At 45.3% G+C, this 25,917-nt stretch overlaps 1 protein-coding gene across 2 annotated transcripts in view; it reads right to left on the bottom strand.

Annotated features, from left to right (window-relative positions):
* Positions 1-25,917, bottom strand: part of MYO5B (myosin VB) — a 289,752-nt gene that overhangs the window by 115,526 nt on the left and 148,309 nt on the right. For both annotated transcript variants that reach the window (XM_072952259.1, XM_072952258.1), the window contains exon 5: positions 6,720-6,876. In XM_072952259.1, the coding sequence (XP_072808360.1) occupies positions 6,720-6,876 (157 nt within the window). The remainder of the gene's footprint in view (positions 1-6,719; positions 6,877-25,917) is intronic.

The following is a 25,917-nucleotide window of genomic DNA, read 5'->3' as shown; positions in this document are numbered from 1 at the left end:
GAGAGAGCTCTGACCCTTCAAGGCACCATGTGACAAACTACTGTCAGACTTCAAGAAGCCAAGCCTGTCTGAAAAGTGCAAGGATGGCTATATTCCCTAAAATGTGGGTAAAAGTGATCGCTTCCCAGGCCTCCATCATAAGCCAGGCTCTGTTCAGTTTCCCCAAATCCAGACAAGAACCCCAGGAGACAGGCATTATTAACTTTCCTCATGCTCATGGCAAAACTTAGGCTCAGGAAGGGTAAGTATTGTGTCCAGGGTCACACGGCTGGGTAATGGCAACACTAAGATATAAATTCAGATGCACCTGAGTCCAAAGTCTGTGTTCATTCCATTCATAATCCTTTTCAAACTCTCCAAACTACTCACCACCAGCCAGGAGCTGCCACATATGTGAGTAACTTCTCACATCTCCAACAGCAGGTCAAATTAAAGAATAAAGGCAAAGATATTAATCCTCACCTTTATCTTATAAGAAGTTGGGGAGCAGGGGAGCCTTTCAGAGGATGGCAGGAACCAACTCATTACTCTGAAAACCAGTAAACAGGGAATCAAACATCTACCCTAACTTTCCCATGTAAACTATCAGGGTAACTAGTTGGCGAGGAGGAGTTTCTCTTCCTAGACTTCTTCCAGCTAATAAATGCAAGAGGAAAAATAGAATGAGAACGTCACCACTTTGTAACTCCTGAAGAATTAACAGATCTGGGCATAAGCAATGGCTGCTGACATTGCAGGAAGATGGGCAGATATTCTGTCTGTTGGAATGGGAACACACACCACCACCAACAAAGGGTTCTTGGCTTTAAAAAAAAAAAATCAAGCCTAAATCTAATCAGGCCTCTAAATTTTACTACTCTTTTTTGCAGGAAACACAGAGGACAAAGGAAGATATTAACATCAGGAGGATGCAATCAGCAAAGGTCAATGTGTATAAAATTCTAAAGCATTATCCAGTTTCAACCAAAAATTCAAATTTTTGTAATTTGTAAAATGGCGACAAGAACCTTTATCATACCTGAGGCCACTTCCTGTGATAGCTTAGAGAAAGCCTGCCCACAGTCTAAGGACCACTGCCAAAAGATCTATCCTCCTTACTTCACGAGGATGCTCTGAGAAGTGACATAAGGGACCTACAGGGACTTCGAGAGTACAGAGTGGTACCCACAAAGGGATGAGGCTGCTTGTGTTATTACTACCAAGTCCATCAACTCCACTCTGGGCATGAAGAACTTCCAACTTCTGTGTGTGTGTGAAGGACCTTGTAAACCACTGCTAGATTGTTTGTTTGTTTATTAGAGAACATTTTGATGCCTTGAGTAAAGCAAGTCCAGCTGTTCTAGACGATAAAAAAAAAAAACAAAAACCCAAACCCCAGGCTCTGACCCTGAGTCCACAGTCCAACAAAAGAGACAGGTATGAAGCAAATAGTTAAAATTTGAAAAATCAACAAACGACGTGTGCAGAAAATTCATGGAAGAAACTCACGTGACCAATAAACAGAAGACACTCAACCTCAGCAGAAATCAGAGAAATACAGACTGAAATGACGGTTCAGAGCAGCAACAACGAAGAACTCTGATACTATGAAATGACGATGAGGACGTGAGGGAAAAGGAGCTCTCACACACTGCTGGTCTAGGTGTAAACTGCAACAGTTGTTCTTAAGAACAACCGGGCATACCTAGTAAAACTGAACATACTGAACACCTAACAATCAGCAACTCTACTTCCAGATATCACCTAGAGAAACTCACGTAAGTGCACAAGGGGGTGTGCAAAAGAATATTTAACGCAGACTGTATTTAACAATAAAAAATACAATCTAAACGCCTACCAGTAGGGGGAACAGATAGATAAAAGTGGCATACTCCTACAGTGGGATGCTATAAATCCATTCAACTAACTAGAGCATGATGCACAGACAAATAAAATACTGGGTGAAAAGCAAGTTGTAAATGGTTGATAGAATATGATACCATTTGTGTACGATAGAACTACCTTCTTTCTGGTTTACGCATACACAAATATGCAGTAATACAAAAATGGACCAGAACAAATCATCTCAGTACGACTGGGATTATACAGTAAGATACATATCAACTAGCGTGGAAACAGAGAAGGGAGTAATTAGCCAGTCCCAGCAGAATGAGAAAGGCTTTAAGTGGAAAATGAAGTGGATCTTAAAGGGTGAGTAGAGTTTTACCGTGCGGAAGTAAAAGGGGTTTTATTTACAAATACAGCAGGGCAAAGGGACAGTGGTATGCTGAGAGAACGAACCAGTGCAGAACGGCTCGAGTGTGTTGTAACAGGAGAGGAGACAAGAGCAGAGGGGATCAGCAGGATACGTCGGGGGCAGATTCTTGTATGAGCAGGTTAACAGCTATAGGCCTTCTTGTTTCTTTATCTTAAAAAAAGGTCAAACACTGAAAACTACATAGTGACTGGACTTGGTTTCTACTGATTTTGCTCACTGTATCCCAGCCCCCTTTCCTTCTCCCAGGATGAGGGCAGTTTCTGGGGCTTCTGGAATTGTATACCTGCAGACGCCAGTCACCCTAAGAAGCCCCTGTGGGCTGGATGCGGATTCTGTCCCTTCTCTAACAGCCTCTTGATTAGCAATGTCTTCTTAATCAGCGCAGCCCGGTGGACCAGTCACTCCCAGGATGCTGACAAGCTCTTACGCAGAATGGGGTCAGAGAGCTCTAGCTTGGGGCTGACAGTAAATCATCCCAACCCACCCCAGCCAATCCCAGTCCACCCTCACGTCGCCTTTAATCCACATGACTGCCACTTAGCGCAGCCCACTGGGAATCCCGCCTCCTCAGACAGCCCTCAGCGCTCCGTCTCCCCAGGCGGCACCTGCAGTGGCCGGGCTGCAGAACTAATGAGGTGGTGACGCGACCGTAACGGACGGCTTCGTTGGGAGGTGCCATCCTTCCCCGGGACAGGGCCAGAGTATCAGTGATCAGTTGTGCCCTGATTAAGACCTGCCTTGTATTGGCTATCATCCTCTGAGAAGCCACAAAGCTGACTGGGCTTCCTGACGCACGGGCCCACGTTAGACTCTGAACCTGGGAAAAGCTGGGTTTGTCTGGGCAGTGCAGAAGCTGCTTTCAGCTCCTTTCTCTGCTTGGCAACACTCTGATTCCACCCAGACCTCCTCCTGGCAATAACTCTTCCTTTCCATGTTCATGTCCAACGTTTTTCTCAAGTCTAACACTTAAAAACAGCTCAAGGGATAGCCTCTATGATAACAAAGTTCTTCACCTGACAGAATGAGCCTTCTGGACCTACCCACATAGTTTCCAAAGTACTAATTTGCACAACTGTAGAAACTTAATGCTTTGAGCCCAAATCACTGTAGCATTTGTTTACACGACATCATGTAAGATTAGGCTGGTTCACGTACATACTCCTCCTCTAGGGGTGTGCATGCCGCTCTCACATTTCTCCCATGCCTCCCCAGCAGTCCAACAGCCTACCCAGGCCACAATGGGTACTGAAAACATTAGAGCATTTCAGACGACTGCCATTTAAAAGACATCCCCAAAGCAGAGACCCAAACAGGCAGGTGCACACCAAGGTTCACAGCAGCGTTATTCACACTAGCCAAAAGGTGGAAACAACCCAACGATCCACCGTCAGAGGAATGGATAAACAAACAGTGGTATATACCTGCAACAAAATACTATGCATCCAGCAAAAGAAACAAAGTACTGATGCAGGCTGCAACACGGGTGACCCTTGGAAATATTATGCTCTGTGAAATCAGCCTGACACTAAAGGGACTTATGTTGTACGATTCCACTTACATGAGGGGCCTAGAAGAGGCCTAGAAATTAGAATAGAAGCTACCAGAGGCTGAGTGGAGGGGTGACCAGGATGTCACTGTTCAGTGGGTACTAGTTTCTGTTTGGGATGACGAATAAATTCTGGAAATGGATAGTGGTAATGGTTGCACTCAACTGTACACTTAAAATGGTAAGTTAATATGGTAAGTTTTATATTATGTATGTTTTTTACCAGGACAAAATGATAAAATTTTAAAAATCATTCCCCTTGTGTCCCATACCTGTTTAATAATGCAGTGATCTGTCTCATTAATTTCCCATCTTGACTAACAAGAACTGTCTTCAGTCACCACAGATCAAGCAGGTTTCTTACTATCTCTGATTTGCCCAGAATAACTAATTTTCACTTTACCTCCAAAAAAAGAGGCACTCCGTGTCTTTGCAATCTTACTACCTAAAAAATCTTACTACTGAGTTTTGAAACTCAGAGGCAAAGAGGAAGCTGAAATCCTGGTTTCACTCCCATCTGAGACGAAACATGATGCTAACTGTAGAGTGTTGTCTCAATGCCTTCATTTAAGTGCAGTAGATGGTCCAAGGAAGGTGGCCTCCAGAATCAAGGCAATGGCCAGGCCCCCATCTTGGGGCTCAGGATAAATGCTGTGAGCAAAGAGGCTCTCAACTAAATGTCTCACAATAGGGAGTTAACTTATAGTAAAGGCATCTATTAATGTGTGTTTATAGCCAGTAAGTTTATAAAAAGCTTAATGATAGAAGAACAAGGCTTATACCATAATATTCAGTGAAAGGAAATATACCAAAATATTGAATTATCAGCAGACTGTAGGATCATGGAGGGTTATTTCCTTCCATCCTTCCACATTTTCCAGTGAGTCCTTCTTACCTTTTTGGCACTAAATAGGTCAATGGTTTTCAAACTGTGGAGGCCAGACCAGCAGCATCGGGACCATCTAGGAACTTGTGAGGAGGGTGGACGCTCAGGCCCACCAGGTCTTCTGAGTCAGAGACTCCGGGAGGGGGCCCAGCAATCTGCTTCAACAAGCCCTCCAGGGGACCTGACGCACAGTCAAGTTTAGGAACAACTGGAATCGAATAACAGTTTTTCTCTTTGTTTTCATCTGATTTGGTGAAAGAGCCTTCAACTGTATTGACCATTTCCCAATTCACGTAAGAACAGATACCGAAACTCGCTTTTGTCTAGCTCTCAGTGAATTTATGTTGTGTCCTATTACTCATCAGAGAATAAAAGTTCTCCGGATAATACAACTCTGTAGGCAGGAGATTTTGCCTGGATCATCAATGAATGCCTACAAATCGAGACTCAGAATTTCCTCCTGCACTTAATAAAGGAAGAGGGGGAGAGAGGGGACCTGGCAAGAAGGTCCAGGCAGGTTCTTGTTCCTCCAGCTCCAAAATAATCTGAAGGCCTAACCACACTGGTGCCTTGTGTCTTAACTGATGGGGCTCAAGGCTGTGCAGAGAAATCTGATGCTATTTTGGCAGCTTTCGGTCTCAAGTGAATCTCTTCTCACTAAAACAAAGGGGCTCCTCGGGGCTGGCAGAAGGGCCTACTCCTACGAGACCGTAACCCAGACAATCATGAAGAGCCTCAGCTTCAAAGGCAGGAAATCAAAGCTGGTCCACGGACGGGGTGGCCATTTAGTTCCACTCCATCAGAATCAAGTTCTTATAGAGGAAAGGGAGAAAAAAAAGAAATGGAGTTCTGACCCTGTAACATGGTTTGTTACAGCAAGATCTATGTTTTTGGAAATGTCTCTGGCCCTGCACTTGTGTCTTTTTGGTTTTAATTGAAGTATAGTCAGTTTACAATGTTGTGTCAGTTTCCGGTGTACAGCATAGTGCTTTAGATATACATATATATATACATACATTTGTTTTCATATTCTTTTTCATTATAGGTTACTATAAGATATTGAATATAGTTCCCTGTGCTATATAGAAGAAATCTGTTGTTTATCTATTTTGCGTATAGTAGTTAGTATCTGCAAATCTCAAACTCCCAATTTATCCCTTCCCACCCCTTTTCCCCCTCTGATGACCATAAGTTTGTTTTCTATGTCTGTGAGTCTGTTTCTATTTTGTAAATAAGTTTGTGTGTGTCTCTCTCTCTCTTTTTTTTAGATTCCACATATGAGTGATATCACATGGTATTTTTCTTCCTTTTTCTGGCTTACTCCACTTAGAATGATGATCTCTGACCCTGCACTTGTACTGACTGCTCTGAGGCCACTGGGCCAGGGATGTGAGGGTCAGGGCTGGAGAAGATACAAAAGCTGACAAAAAGAGACAAAAGCTGCCCTGGCCAGTTCGTGCCAACATAGATAACATTTTCTGAGGATCTTCAACAGATTCTATGGTGTCACACAGCTTTTAACTCTATCTTCCCGCAAAAGATAAAATATCCAAATATTTTTGGGGGAAAAATGGGAATCTTTTACCTAGGCCTCCCCATCCCCATGAAAATTGCCCTCCTGATTCAGTGGGCCTTCAGAGCATCGGACGGTTTGGTGAAGCACTGATGTGCGGACACAGATTGGCAGTGGGGAGGGAACGCAGCAGAGATGGCAGCAGATGGGGATGGCTGTCACTACACTAGTCAGCAGAGTTAAGGCACAAGGAAAACGTGACGTGGACATTCTACCCAATATTGGGAACCTGGGCTACCAGCTCAAAATATTCCCAAATCTGTGGTTTTAGGGGCACCTTTATAATTTTTTCCTCAGCAGTGGACAATGTGTTCTCAGGGAGAGGCGTGAATGCTCACCCCATGAGCTGTTTCCAAGAATTCTTATGATCAACCACGCAAGGCTGGATGCTCAGCAGTCTTACTGCCAGCAGAAGGAACTCCAGCCAAGAAGGCCAAGGACATTTGGACAGCTTTACCTCCATGATGGGACTGGACGCCAGGACCCTCTCTTCGATGTTGGTGTCACCGGCTGAGCCACTAACCGTAGCAAAATAGCGCATGGCGTACTTGGCTGACACGGTCTTGCCGGCTCCGGACTCCCCGCTGACTATGATGGACTGGTTCTTCTCATCTCTGCAAAGGAAAAAGCTCCGGTCAGTCGCTGGCCATGGGGGTGCTCTACTGCCTTCCAAGGACTCTGTTGACAAGGGCCTGAGCCCCATCAGGAGCACCCTTCCGTTCTCTAGGAATAAATGTGAGGGACAGCATAAAAATAGGCCACCCTCTTCAAATGCTTGCACTAGATCTGAAAGAGGGAGAAAGAAGGGGCTCTGAGAAGGGCTTACAAACGGCAGGTGCCTTATTTAATGACTCACAGGAAGGGGGATGTAGGCGTTGGGTTACTCCCCCAAGTTCTCTCTGGATGCAGTAACCCCCCTCCACCCCAGCTCACTTTCTTATCTATACATCCCCTGAGAATTTACATCCATGCACTCTCAGCTATACAATCTCACCTTTCTGTTACATGCCCATCTTGTGCCACTGTATAAGTTACACTTTCTTCAAGAACAAAGATCTTTTCTTCTCCTCTTGTACTGGAGCCTAGATGCCAGCAGACGCAGTTTGAACATTTTTGTTCATGCAGATGTGTCAAAAAGGGCATGCTACTCACCACCAGGCTGATCCTGCCTCAAGTTTCTCAGAAATTAGATACAACAGCTACCAGTTGCAGTAAGAAGGAGTTCACTCAGACCAAATGGAAGGCAGAAAGAAGATACTCTATACCAGATAAAATGTATCCACATTTATCCCTTTAAACAGAGTATGAAGACAGACAAGTAATGGAAAGAGCAGCCTCCAGGGAACACAGATATTCAAGCAGGGAGTAGGAACAAACATTTGGGCCTGGAGTTTGGGAAATGAATTGCTTGTGAGGGCTGCACTCAGCCATCTACCTCCAGTTCACAAGTCCACTGCCAGGTGGGCTGGCACTTTGCTTTCAACCTCCAGCACCTCTAACAGTGCCTGGCACAAAGAATACACCCAAGATATAAATGCTGGAGTAGAAGCAACTTCGGGATCCACCAGCCCTCTTCCTTCCATGTGAATAATCTGAGAAGCGTGACAGCAGGTTTAGAACACAGGTCTCCTGGCACCAGCCCAGTGCTCCAACACCAGCTGCTGTGGCTTTCTGGGCAGGGCCAGTTACAGAAGAAAGGACAGGAGGCCACCATGGGCTGCCTGCGTCACCTCGGCAACTAGCAACACAGGCAGACTAGCTTATTAGCACAGGTGAACGAATGAACAGCCAAGACAATGAAAAAGTGACACTGACGTCAACTAGAGATTGACCAGACAGACAAAAACCAGTCTGAAAGTGGGGGTACAGGGGGAGTGTCAGGTGCACTAGCTGGGCTGCAGAAACCTTAACCTCCAGCTGTTCCTCAAGGTCAGCCAAGAGCTGTGTGGTCTCAGCTCACACACAGTCTTTACGTGGGGAAAGACTTGAGTGAATGCAGGTGGCTAGTAGACACTAATGAGAAAATGCAGCTGAAAAATAAATAGATCTTTCCAATTGGCTATACCACCCATCCCACCTAGTATTTGGAGGATGGGCTGAGAAGCAGCTTTCTGAGAGCGCTGTAGTGCTAGGATTCCACCGTCACCTGAGTGTCTGTTTCTCCTCTCCTTGTTCCTGTGAAATCTTTACATTGAAAGGTAGCCTCTAAAGGCGGCTGTGGGTGCTTGTATCTCCCATTCTCATTTATCTGTTTTATACAACATCCACTGGACCCTGGGGACCAGGACAGGTGTCACCCCTCCTCTTCTCAACACCATCCTAGTCAACTCCTTGGACAACTGCTTAGAAGCACAACCATTCCAAGTGACTAAGAGTCCAACAAGCAAGGCTCTAGACATCTGAAGGAGACCTAAGTCTGATGCCACCTTTAAAACTACCTGAATCTGCAACAAGGAGAGCTAAATTGCAGGAGCCATACCCAAAAGTTTGCAGTTTTGCCCAGAGTCTGTATGTGTAACCTAAACTGGATGAGCATAGGTTGTGTCTAAGGCTTAGTCCTCCGCAAAGAACCGTGTCAAATGGAGAGATATACACTGTCTGAAGAACTTAATCAGGATCCCTGGGAGCAACACACAGACACCAGGAGAGAGTTAATCAGATCGTTGCTGGTCGGGGGAGGTTGGCGAGGGGAGAGGGGAGGTGAGCACCGCCAGGCTCCTGTGGCAACACGGCGCCCAGGGACTGGACTGCAAGAAGACCAGATAACATATTACATACAGCACAGAAAAGAAAGCACAGATGGGTGACACCTGCCACTTTTTACTTGCAGTGTCAAGATGGCAACTGCCCTGTGCATCACTGGGAAGTGACTGAAAAGGAGAGGGAAGAGAAGTTTGAGGAGCAAGCAGGCTATTCCAAATGTCAGTGGCCAGAAAGTCAAGAGAGGCAGGCCTAGCTTACCTGACAACAAAGTGTCAGGACCTGAGAAAGAGAGGGAATCAAGGCAGGGAAACATAAAAACTGGCAGGACACGGAGGCACATTTTGGCATTCTGATGAAAATGTATATACATGGCCAAGCTCTGACAGGAGTTATAAATATTCCCCAAATTTTTTTTGAGCTTAAAAACTTTTTTTTATTGAAATGTAGTTGATTTACAATGTTAGTCTCAGGTGTACAGAAAAGTGATTCAGTTATACATATACATACATATATATATATGTATATATATATTTTTTTCTTTATAGATTAGTGTCCCAAAGCTTTAACAATCTTTACATTCAAGGCTCCTGGGCGTGAGGAAGTGTGGGCAATGACCACTGGTGCTGACTCCTGCCTAATTTGATGGGTATTCAGCCTGGTGTTGATTAGAAGACTCAAGTCAGGTAAATTCAACTCTTCTTAGACCAACAAGGACCTTTTAACAATTTCCCTGACTTGGACCAATTGAAAACATTTGAAAAAACTGATGACTTTCATTGCTCTCTGTTGCAGTGCCGCATGCCTGCCCAGCCCCCTTCCTCGGCTACTTCAGGGCGGGCACGTGACGCGTACATACACTATTTCTAACAGCCCACGAGCTGGCCTTACGGGCTGATATGCAATAGTATTCTCACTCTGCTCTGCACACATCAGCTTTTCTCTCAACTCAGAGAACACAAACCAGAAAATGGGAGGTAAAGGCAAACTTGACTGTGACCCTCACGTGCACTGGTTAGCTATGTGACTTTGGACAAGGCGACTAACTTCTTGGACTCTCAGGTTATCTCAGTCCAGCGTCTCTTATGACTTTGATCCCCAGCTATGCTCATGCTCTCCTATGCGGTCACCCTGATGTGGGTACCTAGGTCTCAGTTCACCCTAACACTCCTGCCAGATTAAATGTCTGAAGCACAGCACTAACCATGCTCTCTCCACTCAAAAAAAGTTCACTACTCCTTGCTTATTGATCAAGTCCAAACTCCTTAGTTGAACAGCTGAAATCCCCCACAACACACATCCCCTAAGCTAAAATGAGCGTGGGCAAACACTGGTGCTAAGAACAGAGCACTGGGCTTTTGGGCTGAGGATCTTCTGAGTCCTGGTTCTGCCATCAGCGGGTTCTTTGTAAGCCATAAGCACATTACAGAGGATCCCCCCCTCTTACAGACTGGCTGCAAGATTATATGAAATGATCTCTACGCTTCTTATAAGATGATGGTATTGTAGTCCAGCCAAAATGGGCTACTTCTCAGTCTCTGAAACCGCACACATTCCCACCACCGCCATTTGTGGTTTTCTCTCTACCTGAAATCACCATCAACAAACACCCTTCTACTGAGGTCCTACCCGTGTCCACAGCACCCCGGATCTGGCTTAGACATCCCAGCGGGCCATTCTTTCTCTGCCTCCTCAAGTGTCACATCATTTGCTCTGAATCACTTCTAAGACATTGTCACATTTCACCTCATATTGATGTCAGGCCCTGTGCGGTCATTTCACTTGCTGCGTGACTTTGGGTCACTTCTTTGAGCCTCTGTCTTTTATCTTGTCAAGTACAAGGCTGTGACTCGGACTCCCCCAGTGATCTAATCTATCTCTGACATTCAATGATTCTGTGACCGAAATTGTAACAGGAAGTACGGGTGGGGAAAAGCTCTCAGTTTCAAATTTCAGTTACTCAGCACTGGTTGTGAGGGAGATATTTCCAAGTATGAAATGCTACCGGACATCCTTCAAAAACACAACCAAAGTACGGCTCCACCCGCTCAGCCCAATTGTAGACATGACTTAGCTGACAGCTTGGGGCCATTTGCTTTTCAATAAATCCTTTTGTTTTGAGCCCAGTGAGGCTCCCTTCACAGGCATACCTTGGAGATACTGCATTGTGGGTTGGTTTCCACACCACCACAATAAAGTGAGTATCCCAAGAGAAGATTGCGATATGGCCAGTCACAGGAATTTTTTGGTTTTCCAGTGCATATGACTTATGTTTACTCTGTGTTGTAGTCTATTAAGTGTATAGTAGCATTATGTCTAAAAAAGGGTACACATCTTAATTTTAAAATACTTTATTGCAAAAAGATGCTAACCATCATCTGAGCCTTCAGCCAGTTGTAACCTTTTTGCTTCTGGGGGGTCTTGCTGCTGACTGACCAGGGTAGTGGTTGCTAAAGGCTGGGGTGGCTGTGGCAGTTTCTTAAAATAAGACAACAATGAAGTTTGCTGCATCAGTTGACTCTTCCTTACACTTGAATACTTAGCAGCCATTGTAGGGTTATTAATTGGCCTAATTTCAACGTTGTGTCTCAGAAAACAGGGAGGTCAGAGAAGAGGGAGAGAAATGGGGGAACAGCTCATCAGCAGAGCAGTAAGAACACGCAAAACATTTATTAAGTTCACCCTTTTACATGGGCATGGTTTGTAGCACCCCAAAACAATTTCAATGGTAACATCAAAGATCACAGACCACCATAACAAACATAGTAATTGTGAAAAAGTTTGAAATAAAAAGACACCTGCACCCCAATGTTCTGAGCAGCACTATTTACAATAGCCAAGACATGGAAACAGCCTAAATATCCATCAACAGATGACTGGATAAAGAAAAAGTGGTACATTTATACAATGGAATACTATTCAGCCATAAAAACCAACAACATAACGCCATTTGCAGCAACATGGATATTCTTGGAGAATATCATTCTAAGTGAAGTAAGCCAGAAAGAGAAAGAAAAATACTATATGAGATTGCTCATATGTGAAATATAAACAAAACAAAAATACAAATCAGAAACAGACTCATAGACATAGAATATAAACTTGTGGTTGCCAAGGGAGCGGGGGTGGGAAGGGACAGACTGGGATTTCAAAATGTAGAACAGATAAACAAGATTACACTGTATAGCACAGGGAAATATATACAAGATCTTATGGTAGCTCACAGAGAAAAAAATGTGACAATGAATATACATATGTTCATGTATAACCGAAAAATTGTGCTCTACACTGGAATTTGACACATTGTAAAGTGATTATAACTCAATAAAAAATGCTAAAAAAATTTTTTTAAAAAGGTTTGAAATATTATGACAATTACCAAAATGTGACATAGACACATAAAGTGAGTAAATGTTGTTGGAAAAATGGTGCCCAAAGACTTGCTCAACACAGAGGTTGAGCAACACTGCCACAAACCTTCAATCTGTAAAAAGATGCAACCCCCTGTTCTAACCACCACAGTCCATCCACACATCTGTCATTGACCTGACAGCTCCCAGAGGGCAGGGAATTGCTTTAACCTTGAACCTGCACTGCAGGGTTCCTGGCACCAAAGACTCTCCCTGTCCCTTCCCGTTTCCCCCACCCATCAATGCCTTCTCTGCGTAAGTGGCACCAGCCTCCACTCACCGACTTCAGCCAGAAACCCTGCAGTCACTGTGGATTGCTCCCCTTCCCTCAAGCCAGCACGTCCAGTTGAATTCATCTCCCAACATAGTCTGCTCCCTTCTCTGTACCTCTTAGTCCCAGCCACCATCATCTCTGACCAGTATTACAGCAGCAGCTTTGTAACCCTCACTGTCATCTTCCTGCAATACATCCTTCTTACATGATCTTTTGTAGTGAACATTGGATCATACCTCTCCCCAGCTTTAAGCTGTCCAGTCTGCCCTCTAAGGGTCATGTCTAATACCCTCCATGAGCCAGCACCTCTCCTTCTAGCTTCATCACGTGCCACTCTGCTCTTTGTTCACTACGTTCAAGCCACACAGGGCTTTATTCCTTTATTCCTTCCTCCTTCACAGCTGCCTGAAGCTACCCCAGTTCAAACTTCCCTTCTCTGACCACATGACTCTTAATGCCTGGTACTCAATCATATTCTGCCTTATGGCAGCTCACACATTACTGCTTTTCAGTGTAATTAATTAATACCACTGGTTTACATCATGCTCAAATGGTGTACAAAACTCTTAGCCATGTTATCCTTTGCTTAGGACTCATAAGACTATTGGGTACCAGCCTTCTCATTTTAAAGAGGATAAAACTAAAGTCTGGAAAGGCCAAGTGATATTCCCAGAGTTCTCACTAGTGAGACATCAAGCACAAACTAGAACACAGGCTTCCCTGCCCCTGTACAATTTGCCACTGGGCTGTGTTGTGACATCTCTATCAGCATCACAGCCCCTTCGTGTGTAACTAAGCATCCATTAGTGAATCCCTCTAACAAATCCAGCCTCGGTATAAGATAATAGGCACGAATCAGGCATCCTCAGTGCTAGCTGACTTAACATCACCTCCTCAGCTAAAATATCACTTCTTCAGAAGCCCTTTTCTAACTAACCTAACTTCACAGCATTCATGTACAACTTAATAATATTTTACTCACCCACGTAGTATTCCTTCTACCCCTGTCCTCCCCACTAGAACAGAAGTCCCATGATGGCTAATCTCAGATGCAGGGCTTGGGTGGGCAGGCCAGCACCTGGACTGTGCCAAGAATAGAGCCCCAGCCAGGGCTATTGTGTATGATGGTCCACAGAGGCTGAGCCCAGGGTCTGGTGCTCCCTAGAGGTGTGTGATTCACTGCCTGTAGATCAAACTTGGTGGCTCCTGCCCTAAGTTCAGTCTCCCCATCTTGCCCATGGGAAGGGGGCTGACTGCAGGGGCTCCAAGGCTCAGACAGTTCCAGCTCTATTTCCCTGGACTGGACACTCCCTGAGAGAGGATGAAGAGGCAGGAACAACATGCACTGAAGACCCCAAAACACAGTGAAGCTGCAAAACAGGAGGAGAGAAAGCTGGCTAAGGCACAGGAGGAAGGACACCTTGTCTCTGAACACATCATTAAGTCCCTCCATTGTTTCCTTCTCTGGTAACAAATCATCCGAAAATTTAGGTGTGTCAGTAGAGTATATTCTGTTCACTAATGGGATAATCAATCTACTGTTTCTTGCTTGTCTATGTCCGTCTAGCCTCTGATTGTATTTTCAACACCATTATCACAACATAGATCATCTACTGTTTTTTTTTAAGGACTGTGCTAAAGAATGGGGATACAAAGAAATTTTAATTAAGACTTCTGCTCAAGGGTGGGAAAGGATAAATCTGGGAGTTTGAGATTTGCAAATGTTAACCACTATACACAAAAACAGACAAAAAACAAATTTCTTCTGTATAACACAGGGAACTATATTCAATATCTTGCAATAACCTTTCATGAAAAAGAATATGAAAATGAATATAAGTGTGTGTGTATGTGTGTGTGTGTGTATATGCATATGCATGACTGGGACATTATGCTGTACACCAGACATTGACACACTGTAACTAGCTATACCTCAATTTAAAAAAAAAAAACAAAAACTTTCTGTTCAACAAAGATATTTGTGTCAGTACCATGGACAGAGTTAATAACTGGGAGACAGGCTGGGAAAATAATTAAAATGAATCTTAGAAGCAATGCTTACTTAAAAAAAAAGGCAATACTACATACGCTATGACACTTTCTTTAGAAACTAAACAAGCAAAAAAAAATGATGCTTAGGGATACAAACACAACTATATTAACACAAAATGCTATCAAAACCCCGTTAGAGTGGGAGAAGACAGGTAAAGTCAGACAGAGGGCAGAATCACACTGGGGGAAATAAAATTGGGTTCTGTGGGGAGGGCAAAGCAAGGCTGGGGAACAGAGATAGGTAAGGATGGGGGTAAAGTTAGGTGAGAAGGATACAGAAAATCACAGTGAGGCAGTTTGGGGCTCTAAACAGAGCCACACAATTACAGTGAGTCTAAAGTTAAAGATTTCCTCCCAAGGTTGGGGGCACTAGAAAGAACAGCTCTGCTGTGAGAAGAGGCCGAGCTCCAAGCAAGACGGCCCATGAACCCTGCCAACAAGAAAGCCAGGCTCGAAGTGGGAAGTAAGAGGTATGTCCAGGGCACCTAGTGGGACAGCCCCTCTGTGAGGCGTCCTCCCCGCCCAGGGCCCAGGCAGACCCTGGCTTCCAGGAGTGAGGGAGGCAGAGCACCTCTGCCATCAGGCACGGATGTCCTGCACTGCCGCACCCGCAGACTCCCGGGTAGGGTTGTGTGCTCCAGCCCCGAACACAAGCCATTCAGGAAGGCTGCCATAAATATTCATGAAAAACTGGTTAATTGGTATTTAGCAGTCAGAGTCCTAAGTGCCTACTCAGTAAGATGACACTGAACCTTCTGATAGTGCAGGCGCTAAGTACGTGGTGCATTTCATACCCAAGTATCATTTTTCTACCTCAGTTTCACAGTGGTCCTCCGAGTGCTAAGTTCTATTTATAAACCTCCCAGGTGTAGTGTGATACAGGCAGCAGCAAAATGAATCCGTCTCCTTCCACTTACTCGCTGATCCCAAGAGAGGCTGGTCTCCTCTCAGATGTGAAACATCACAGAAAGAACCTCTGGGAACTCAACCAGGCCCACCCTTCACTGGGAGATAAGCAGGGCAGAGTGAGACTGAAAATGGGTAGGGGCGGGGCGCTCCTCTGTGTGAATGGGAATGTGCCGGCTTCTCTGCTCTTAAAACAAAGGGCTGGAAGATGATCGCTAAGAGTGCCTGCTATTCCTGAGCTCTGTAAGTCCAGATCAGGTTATAGTTGAGTGTGTGATACAGTCCACATTAACTGCAGTTACCCGCTCATTTCGAAAATACACCTTGGAACACAGAGATCTGCTGGTTTAGGTGAGGGTGAGCAACAGAGGCAAATGTTTCCAGTGATTTTATATTTTACAGAATCATTTTGGTCAATGTTACCATTAGCTGGGAGTCAACTATGATAGGCACATATATTTGTACTCCATAGCACCAAACAGACACTTTCAAACTCCATTTCATTTGGTTTTGGAAACTGTTTTGCAACTGAAGGAACACATTCGAGTAAATGCAGGTAAAAAGGCTTCTCGCTCATTGGTCAGTGGGCCAGCTGGTACTAGCACCTCGTCTAAAGCCCGTCCTCTTTCTCTGCACTGCACTGTCTCTGCCAAACTACCAGGGAGATACAAGGTCTTCTACTGTTTCTCTCACAGAGAAATATATAAATAGAAGGGCATCCTGCGAGTCAATTTCAGCATCTCCTCTCGCTTTCCAGGTTGCCTCCAAGGTGATCTCATCTTCACTTACGACTGTAACTGCCACCCCAGAGCTGTCCACACTCAGATCTATCTCCCAACCCAGCTCTCTCCCAAGAGCCAAGCGCATATGCACAACTGTCCCTGGACAATGGCACACAGAGGTTGCACAGCAGCTCCCCCCACCACCCTGCCAAGCCTACACACATGCCCAGAGCCGAGCTCCCAGCTCCCCTCCGATCTGCTCCTCCCCAGGCGGGTGGCTCAGCACCCACAGAGCAATGAGAGGGGAACTTGCAAACAGCTCTTGACTCCCTTCTGTTCCTTATGCCATCAGGCAAAGTCGACTGTACTGCCTGGATTCTTACTCCAAGTCATCCCTTACGTTCTGTCCCTTACCCTTTCTCTCCTGGATCCTTCCACAGCATCATAACTGGTCCTCCTGTGTCTATTTTAGGCCCTACTCAGTCCATTTTCCTCACTAACTCTGAAGAGATATTTCCAAAACACTCATTTGACCACAGGTAGGTCCTCTGAGCACCCTCTCACGAGACACTGTGGCCTCTGCAATATTGTCAATGTCTTCAGCATTCCAGGCCCTTCATGATCTATCCCAAGAGACCATTCCAGGCATAGGCATCAGGCTGCACAAAGGGTGGGGAAGCACAAGCAGTGCTCAGGGAAGAAGGTGAAGTTCAGGGCTCTCAGATCCCAACAGATAAGTCCTGGCCTCTGGCAACAATTTGCTAAGAATCATTTGTTCACCAACCTGGACTGTCCAGTAGAAACAGTGGTGGAGCTTACGAAACTCCCCCTGCTGGATTCCACAACAGACCAACTGATCACAATTGGGGGGGGGGATGGCAGATGTATGGATATATTTTAATTCCACAAGTAATTCTAGTGTTCTGCTACAACGTTAGTTCTGCTAGGGTTAAGAACCCCTGCAACAGCTTAATTAAATGGGTCACTATATAAATATGTTCAGGTACTTGTAGAAATTCAAATACTTTGTAACTAATTCATGGTCAATTCTAGCCTAATACCATGTAACACTGAACTTAAGGATGAGCTTTAAGAGGCTAAACAATCCTGAATTTGTGGATTTATTAGCCATTCTTCCTTCCAGACAATAGGAGCCTTTACATTTAAGTCTAAGCTCCAGCTAATGGTTTATGATAAACCACCTGGAAGTCAAAGTAGCATTTTCTCATTAATTGGATGTACATTGTTGCCATCTACACAGCTGAAATGACAGTGCCTACTGGTCAGAGTTGGTGTTGGAAGCACACAGATGCACATGCACAACAAACAGCGTGCTGCTGCCCGCTAACGCCTGCAGGGGGGAATACACAGCTCCACGCTACCTCCTACCTCCAGTGTTCTTCACCTGGGGCCCACGAATTCCCAACAGGACCATGAACAGAATTCAGGGGAATCCATGAACTTAAATGCAATAAAAAGCACAGCCTTAATTTTATTAAATTCTAACAACTTAAACAGTTCCTTCAATTAAGAATATAGCCTCACAAAAAGCAAGAACAAAAGCTGTGACTCTGATACCATAATATTAATTTTCGCAGGTTACATTAAATATTTACACTCATCACTATGTCAAAGTGATGGTTATTATCAGACCTGCCACTAACGAATTAACAATGCCTTATATTCCCTTTATCACAAAATCCTAAAACATTTCGATCATTTCAATATAATCAGTCCTCTGTACATATTAATTTGATACATTTATATGTTTTACATAGAACAAAAATGGTTAAGATCCCCTGATTCTCTTTTTAAAATGGTTTTCTTTTCTTTGCCTGATTGCAAAATCATGACTCTTCATGCAGCATTAATGACGACTTTCCGAGGAAACCATGCTTACATCAGTCCTGCTGTATTTCCCAAAAGCCAATCAGAATCACCACTGAGTGTGTTGGTAGAGGTGGGAGGCAGGTTTCAGAGACCACTAGGATATGGGGCAAGGTTCTCTCCACTGGGAAACATTACAGTGTAAGCCACAACGTTGGTATATAAACTTTCAGGCCTTAAAACTGAAGTTTACCAGAAGACTAAACGGCATTCTCAAACTCTCTGCATTTTATTGCCCTTAACAGTCCAATACTGTCCTTTGGGAATGCAAAGATTTTGAGATGCACCTTCTAACAAGTTCCTGCCTGATGCTGACGCCGCTCCCCTCTCCTCCTTGGCATTCAATTTCCTCTTTGGTAAAATAAATGAGTTAGACCAAAAAATACCTAAGCACCATGCAGCTGTCAAGGTCTGACTCTGTCTCCTGGTCTCTCTACCCGACCTGTGACAAGCGCAAGGGAACCTGGTGAGACAGTGTGTGGCCCCCGACCAGGGCAGATGTGACAGATCCACAGGGATACTACACTGATGACTCCATCTTCAACACCACACTCTGGCTCACCAAGTTCACCTGCCACAGGCTCTTTGGAGAATGCTGCAGCCCCACTGCCACCCCCTGAGTCATCTGTCCCTCAAGAGACAGACATCTCCTCCCACCTCCCACCCCACCCTTACATCAGTTATCTCACAGCACACACGGCCGGTTCAGCGTCAAGCTTTCTTCTCCGCAAGTACATGTGATTATTCCTATCCCAGGGACTTCCCTGGGCACATCTACACTGTGAGGTGCTACAAAATCCACGTGTCATTCATCCAACATGTCAGTATCCACCGTGTGCTAAGATGATAGGAATCTTAGCAATTGAGGGCAGAGGCCTGCAACAGTCCATTCCTGCTACCATGTCCACCAGCCTTCCTGCAGCATCCACACCTAGCTCTTCCCCTCCCCTCCTCCAGCAACTGGAGAATACTCCCTTCTCGGAAGTGTATTTCTGGATCCCACCCTCATGTCCAGGATTCTGCTCTACCAGTTATCCCCTTCCCCTGTGTCCCAAACCCCTCCCAACTGTCAGCCTCTCTCCCCCAACTGGCTCCCTCCCATCAGCATTTTAACACTCTGAAATCATTTACCTGAAAGCAAACATGCACAAACAGCCCCTCCTCCCCAGCAGCACAGAGGAGGGGCTTGGGAGCTAATTAGAGAAAAGCAAGACTGAGGCCAGTTCAGAGGCTGCAGCAGCGACCCAGAGTATGAGTCCCTGCACACAGGCCGCGGTGGTAGGAATCGTTAGACAGTGGATTCGAGTTGCACTTTAAAGTTGTGACATATATGACACTTTCTCTCTCAGATAATATGTATATTTTAATAGTTTGAGTCACAGCTGAGAAGTAGGGTAACACTCTAAATAAAGCGATAGGCCAGGGAGACAGATATGTTTAGGCAGGAGAATCTTTGGTCAGCCATCTAATTAATATTACATAGTCACTTGTCTACTCTGAGAATTTAAAGGGCTGTAATCTCCAGGGCAGAAAGTTTGGTATCCAGAGCATTCCTATACATCACATTCTATGCCCACCTAAAAGTGGCCCATGTATGCACAGACGGGGCACATCAAGTGTGCAGAGACAGGGGAAAACGAAGGATGCATCTGCCTGAAAACTCCTGCTGGCTCTGCACTCAGAGCACACATGCGGGAATCCACCAGGGGTGAATTATAGCCTGCTCCGCGGTCACCCGTGGAGGAGCAATCCGGGTGTCCAACAGGACAGATCACACACCAGCTGACACTGTCATGCAGCAGCCGTGAAAACGTGCTGTCAGGTGGAACAAATTCATCAGCGTAAGCTCAGTGCCCCTGCGGGAGTTCAGCTGGAGACCCAGGCTCTCCAGACTCAGCCACCAAGAGATGCAGGAGGAGAAGGAGCAAGGACCCGGAGTGGCAGCAGGAGAGTCAGTCCCAGCGATGGCCCTGCCACTCACGAGCTTGCTGACTCTGGCTGGGCCCCTCAAAGGCTCAGCTCTCAACAGCCTATGTATGCTTCCACATTCCTCGAGTTTCAGTGAGGAGCCATGAGGTAAGGGAGACAAAAAAGGCCCAAAAACTAAAGGGCAGCATAAATGTGAGAGTTACACAGAATGTTAAAGATCATTTTGAGCACTTGGGGTGGAGCAAGACGAGGCAAGATGGGAGGCAGTGCTTAGATCCACAGGACCGCCCAGCCCCGCTGCAGGCTGCTCCAGATTCCTAACACTGATCAACGCAGTAACCCAGTCAGTGCAGTGCCCCACACCCGTACTGTTTGTGCCAAGCAGAAATCTTACACACATTTCCAATCGCTCCCAAGAAGCAGGCATCACCCTCCATCACCTATAAGAAGAGGGGATCATCACCCCCTTACAGGTTCTTCTTCCTGCACCAGATCTTCAAATGCTCCGTTTCCTCAGGGTTAGATCTGGGAACTTTTCTCAAGCATCTGTCCCAGGATGACATCACCCATTCCCAAGGCTTCGAGTCCCACCTATAGGCCAAGACCTCTCTCAAGTCCATCACAGACTCCACTGCTAGACAGTGCTATTTGGATGTCAGGGGTCAGAGTTTATCCCAAATAAACTCATGTTCAACCATCTCCTACCCCCTTCCCCCATCTTCTGTTCTCAGCAGACGGAACTTCTATTTACCCAGTTTCCCAAAGCAGAAACTCAGAAATCATCTTTTCCAGGGAGGAAGTGTACCAAACAGTCAAGAGCACAGGGTTTGGAATGAGGCCCAGGAGCCTATCATCTCTGCCAGCTGCCAGCTGTGTGCCTTAGGCAAGATGTGTGCCTCTTCTGCAGTAACAGTCAGGTAATGCTTGTACATCACTCATGACCTTAAGGAACATTCCCTGCTATTATGCATAGCAACAAAGTAGGGAAATATTTTTGAGACTTATTAATGTACTTTTCCCTTTTACATTGCTTTTACATGGCATTCTCCTTCCTCAACTCGAGGCATTATTGTAACAGGAAGGCAAAGACAAAGGAAAAGTGCCAAAGTTCACCTTGGGACTGTCACAACATGATATTTGAGTACCAAACGTGGTAATTGTCTCGAAATTCTGTCTGCTGTTGCGGAGAAATGAATTAAAAGTTTGTTAAGTTTCCATCCTGAAATCAAGAGCCAGGCCCGGGAGAAAGTGGACATCAGTTTCACCATAAACCACAGGTAAAAGAGAACTCAGGATGTGACGTGAGAGAACCAGGAGAGGCTTCTGGTGCACAGAGAGGATCCTGGAGGAAGGCACGCAGCGGGACCAAGGGAAGCAGGCAGTGTTATTTCCAACTTGGGCTCTTTAACCCCCACTTCTTGCTTTAGGGGAATCCCCCGGACCTGCTTAAGGAAAGCCCAAGTTCAGTTTTGGCATCCTTAACTGAAGACCAATGGCGCACCAGTATTGGAGAAGGAAAGGGCTAACTTGTAGGGTGCTGATGATGGAAATCAGAATTTTCTTCTTATTTCTCAAAATTTAGAAGGGTCTCCCAGACAGACTCTTCAAGGGTAAGTCACTTATTCTCTCTGTAATTACAGAACTGCTAAGTGAGAAACTCTGCAATCCCCTATGAAAAAGTCATTTTGGTGACCTAGTACTGTGAAGTAAAGACATCTTTGATTAGTTCTAAAACCAATGCGTCATCAGCCCAACTTAGCGAGAGAGGAAACAGCACAGGAGCAAAGGAAAACCTGGATGCTAAAATGGACACTGCCACTTCCAATGTGATCTGGACAGGGTCTACAACCACCGTGGGTCCACGATGCGTGTCACGGTAGTATTATACCAAACTGTGATCCTCACCTAGGAACACGGTTTGGATATGAAGAACTAGAGTACTTTGGTTGACTCATTATCAAACATCACAGCAAGAAACTATTAGTAAATTTCTGCTAATGCAGCCCCCAAGTATTTCTATCCCAGGAGAACAGGAGAGGGCCATGGACTCCTTCTCTGGTCAGTCTGGATCTACACTCTTGGCTTAACTATGGATGCACATTTTATGGGATATATTGAAAAATTGGAATATATTCAAAGGAAGTCAATCAGAATTGTGAACTGCCACACAAGGCATGTGAGCCAGACAGGAAGAGTCTAGCTTGGAGAAGCAGAGACTAAAGGTGCATTCCCAGAGCAATCTGTTCTGGTGACTTCTCCAGAAAACAGGCAGCAACTATGGTGGGAGTTAAGTGACGGTAAGATACCTGCTCACCCCTGAGTTCCAAATAATGGGATGAGGCGACTAGAAGTTTTCAGAAAGACTGGGGACCATGACACTGAAGACGCTGAAAAGGAACCCCTATCCTAAAAGATTTGGCCTCAAAAGCCTTCCAACTCCAAGTACAGAAATCTTAGCCATTCTGTGCATTTCATGAACGTAGACTCTGCAAAATAAAGTAAGAGGCTCTACAAATATAAGGAAGTGAAATGAACAGCACTGTAGTAATGACAATCTCATACACCTGGGAAGAAAAATCTCTGCCTTGGATTGCTGAGCCAGAGTTCCTGCCCACCAGGTAATTATGATGGATCAATATGTGCAATGACAAATGGACTAAAACTCTGGGAGCCCAACGACCCAGTGGGGAAGCGGAACAAACTGAGAGAGTGCATATCGATCCCCAATGTCCTAACTGAAGATTGGTGCTACACATTTAAACTAAATGCAGCTAGACTCGACAGAATTCACACACCTCTGTTAACGGGTCCCCAGGAACTTCTCAGTAAGCACAAGGTTAGGGGTACAGTACTGTCATCTGCGAAGGACAACTGATCACAAGTCACTGGATGCCAGGATTTTCCCCTGCTCTTTATCCCTCTGCTACCAGGTATGAGGCATTGTCTAAAAAGACATCCCATGCTTCTAAGTACTCTTGATACTTGCTCTTCTAAGGAAGGTTAAGTCCCTTTTTAACCAAAAGAGACATCTGTTTTTAAAGCAGGTCATCGATCATGAGGCATTTTGTTCTCTAGTTCTGGGAATACAGAGGACCAAATTAACTTCCATCATCTTTTGGCTGTAGGTGCCCCTCTTCTGGCTTCCAAAATCATTGATCTATGATGGAGGCAGGAGCCAGGCAGACTCAAAAAACATTTGCTTTTAAATCTGTGCACTGTGGTTCTAAAGGATATAAACGCGGGGCTTCTTCCTGGACGGGCGGCTTCACCTGCACTTTCTGCAACCTTTCCCTGCACAGAAGAGTCCCTCACTTCCCAAAGCTCCGCTGTTGACAAAGACCACATGGATCACCCAAGTTACACAGGTGATTTCAGCAAAATTCTCAACCCTGCCTCACATGGATAGCTCCCGGGAGTGTTTATATCGACACCTGAGCCCCATCTGAGTCACTCAACTTCTTGGGGGGAGGCGCGGCCATGGGTAGTTTGGAGCCTTCCCAGTGATTCTCCCGTGCAGCCAGGGTTGAGAACCACTGCAGACGAGCCTAGACAGCTACCACCTTTGAAGGATTCTCTGCCTTCTAATAGGCTCTCACATTCTGTGACTCCTTTCCTTGATCAAAACCCACCCACAGATACTCAGTTCATACTGAGATGCTAAAAGCAACCAAGCGTACTTCAAGACTGCAGAGACTATTGAAACCTGGGACAGATTGTTTTCCTGAGCACCAGGTCTGAATCCCCAAAATCATAGAGACAGCTCTTCTAAAATTTTCCCAAAAACTTGTCCAAAGACTTTCTCCTTTCTGAATCAGTTATAGAATTTTTTTTTAAAGATAATTTTGTTTTTCCCATGAAATTCTGATTCAGTAAAGCAGGTGTGTGTGTGGTGGGGAGGGTTCCCTCAGTGATTCTGAAATAGCGCCATCTGGGGGTGCCTCTGCTGACTCCATTCACAAGCAAGGCCCTTGCGGGGATTCAATTCTAACAATCTCTCTCCATTATCAAGAATCTCCCCAAGGCTTTCTTCTTTTTTAAGATAAAATACTGTCCACTGTTGTACACCTACATCCTAATGTAATCAAAGAGCTACTAAAAAGTGGGGCTCTTTAACCCAGCCTAGTAAGCTGACAGAGAGGAATAATGGCCATGTACTCTTAGTCATGTCCCCTATGATGGGGATGGCTTGCACTGAGCCAGCCACCTTCCTCCCTTTGTGCACATGGATAAGAACCACAGCAGGGGCTGGGGGACAGATTTCCTCTGTGGACCATGAACTAGGCCACAAAGACCACTGAATCTGTGGCTTTAGACACTGCCCTAGACACTAAACTAGTCCTCCTTTTTTTTCCCACCTGCAAGGAAAACTGAGCAAGCTCCCCCTGAAATATTTATAAATTCCTTTCTGTGCTACTATACTAACACACTGTGTACATTATAAGAGAGACACTAACTGAATTTTGTATCTTTAAAGATTGTGAAAAACAAAGTTCTAATATTTTCTTCCTGCACTTCAATCAACCCTACAAAAACCGATGTGCCCAGCAGTTTGAAGACTGCCACTCCAGCCATCTGATCCACCACTGCAGGCACCAGAAGTGACTAAGCCTCACTTCTACCCACTTGTGAAAAGCTGCTTTCTGGCCACCACCACATGCTCAGTTGGAGATACCAGGCAGGCTCTTTCAAGCCAGCTGCCTACAAAAACAATCAAATAATCACTTGGTTCCTGCAGTGTAACATATTACTTTCCTGTTGCTTAAGCTTAAGGATGCCATTACCAAAAGGCAGTGGTGCCCACATGCTGACACTATTCTAGGGGCTGTGTATGACAGAAAATGGGTTTAACATAGTACAGTTGATGCTGGCTTTTCTCTAGACAGACTGACAACCACCTACAAACCTCTGCACTTCTAATTGCCAACACGAGCCTATAAAAAAGTCCAAAAGAACATTGTTAATCCCACGAAATTGCCCGCCTTCTACTATCCCCTTGACCGTGAAACACCATCTGTTCCCCGAGGGCAACTCTAAAGGGAATCTCACTCAGCACTGATGTCGCCACCCAGCACTTCTTCCCTTTGGACACTATGAAATGATGATGATTATTATTTACCATCAGATCATTAGTATCATTTATCACCAGATAACCATTACCACCCACCACTGCACCAGACACTCACTGAACACTTACTCTGTGCCAGAAGTCATTCATTCTAAGCACTTTTCATTTACCAACTCATTTAATTCTAACAATCTTACGATTCAGACACTACATTTACCCCCATTTTAAAGATGAAGGCACTGGTACAAAGTGAGGCGAACCTAAGTAACTCGCCAAGGTCACGTGGCTGCTATGCTGAGAATCCGGGCAGTCTTGCTCCCGGACACTGAGCCACCTCACTGCACGGCGTCACCTCAGCAGACGAGGTTCACAGCCACTCCTGTCTTTCAGGACATAGATGTAAAACAACATAGTTATAAAAGAAAGAGCGGTCACCATGGCATGAAAGTTGTTAACCACAACGTGAAAAGAAACTATGTTTCAACCTGCTCGGCCTCACATTCCATTAGCTTTTTTCACTGAAAATTATTTCAGGCACCGTGAAAAACTAAACCTTATCACATGTCACCACCACTATGAATTCCAAAAGAAGTCCGTGTGGGGTGACAAGTATGGCTCTGACAGCAGGACAAGAACGGAGGGTGGTGGGGGGGGGGTGCGTGAGCGCACGTCCCGCAGGACGTGGTGCTCAGGCTCGTGTGTGTGAAGTC

This window comes from Vicugna pacos, chromosome 30 (assembly GCF_048564905.1).
Source record: "Vicugna pacos chromosome 30, VicPac4, whole genome shotgun sequence".
In the NCBI taxonomy this organism is placed as follows: Eukaryota; Metazoa; Chordata; class Mammalia; order Artiodactyla; family Camelidae; genus Vicugna; species Vicugna pacos.
This window is presented reverse-complemented; position numbering and strand designations above follow the sequence as displayed.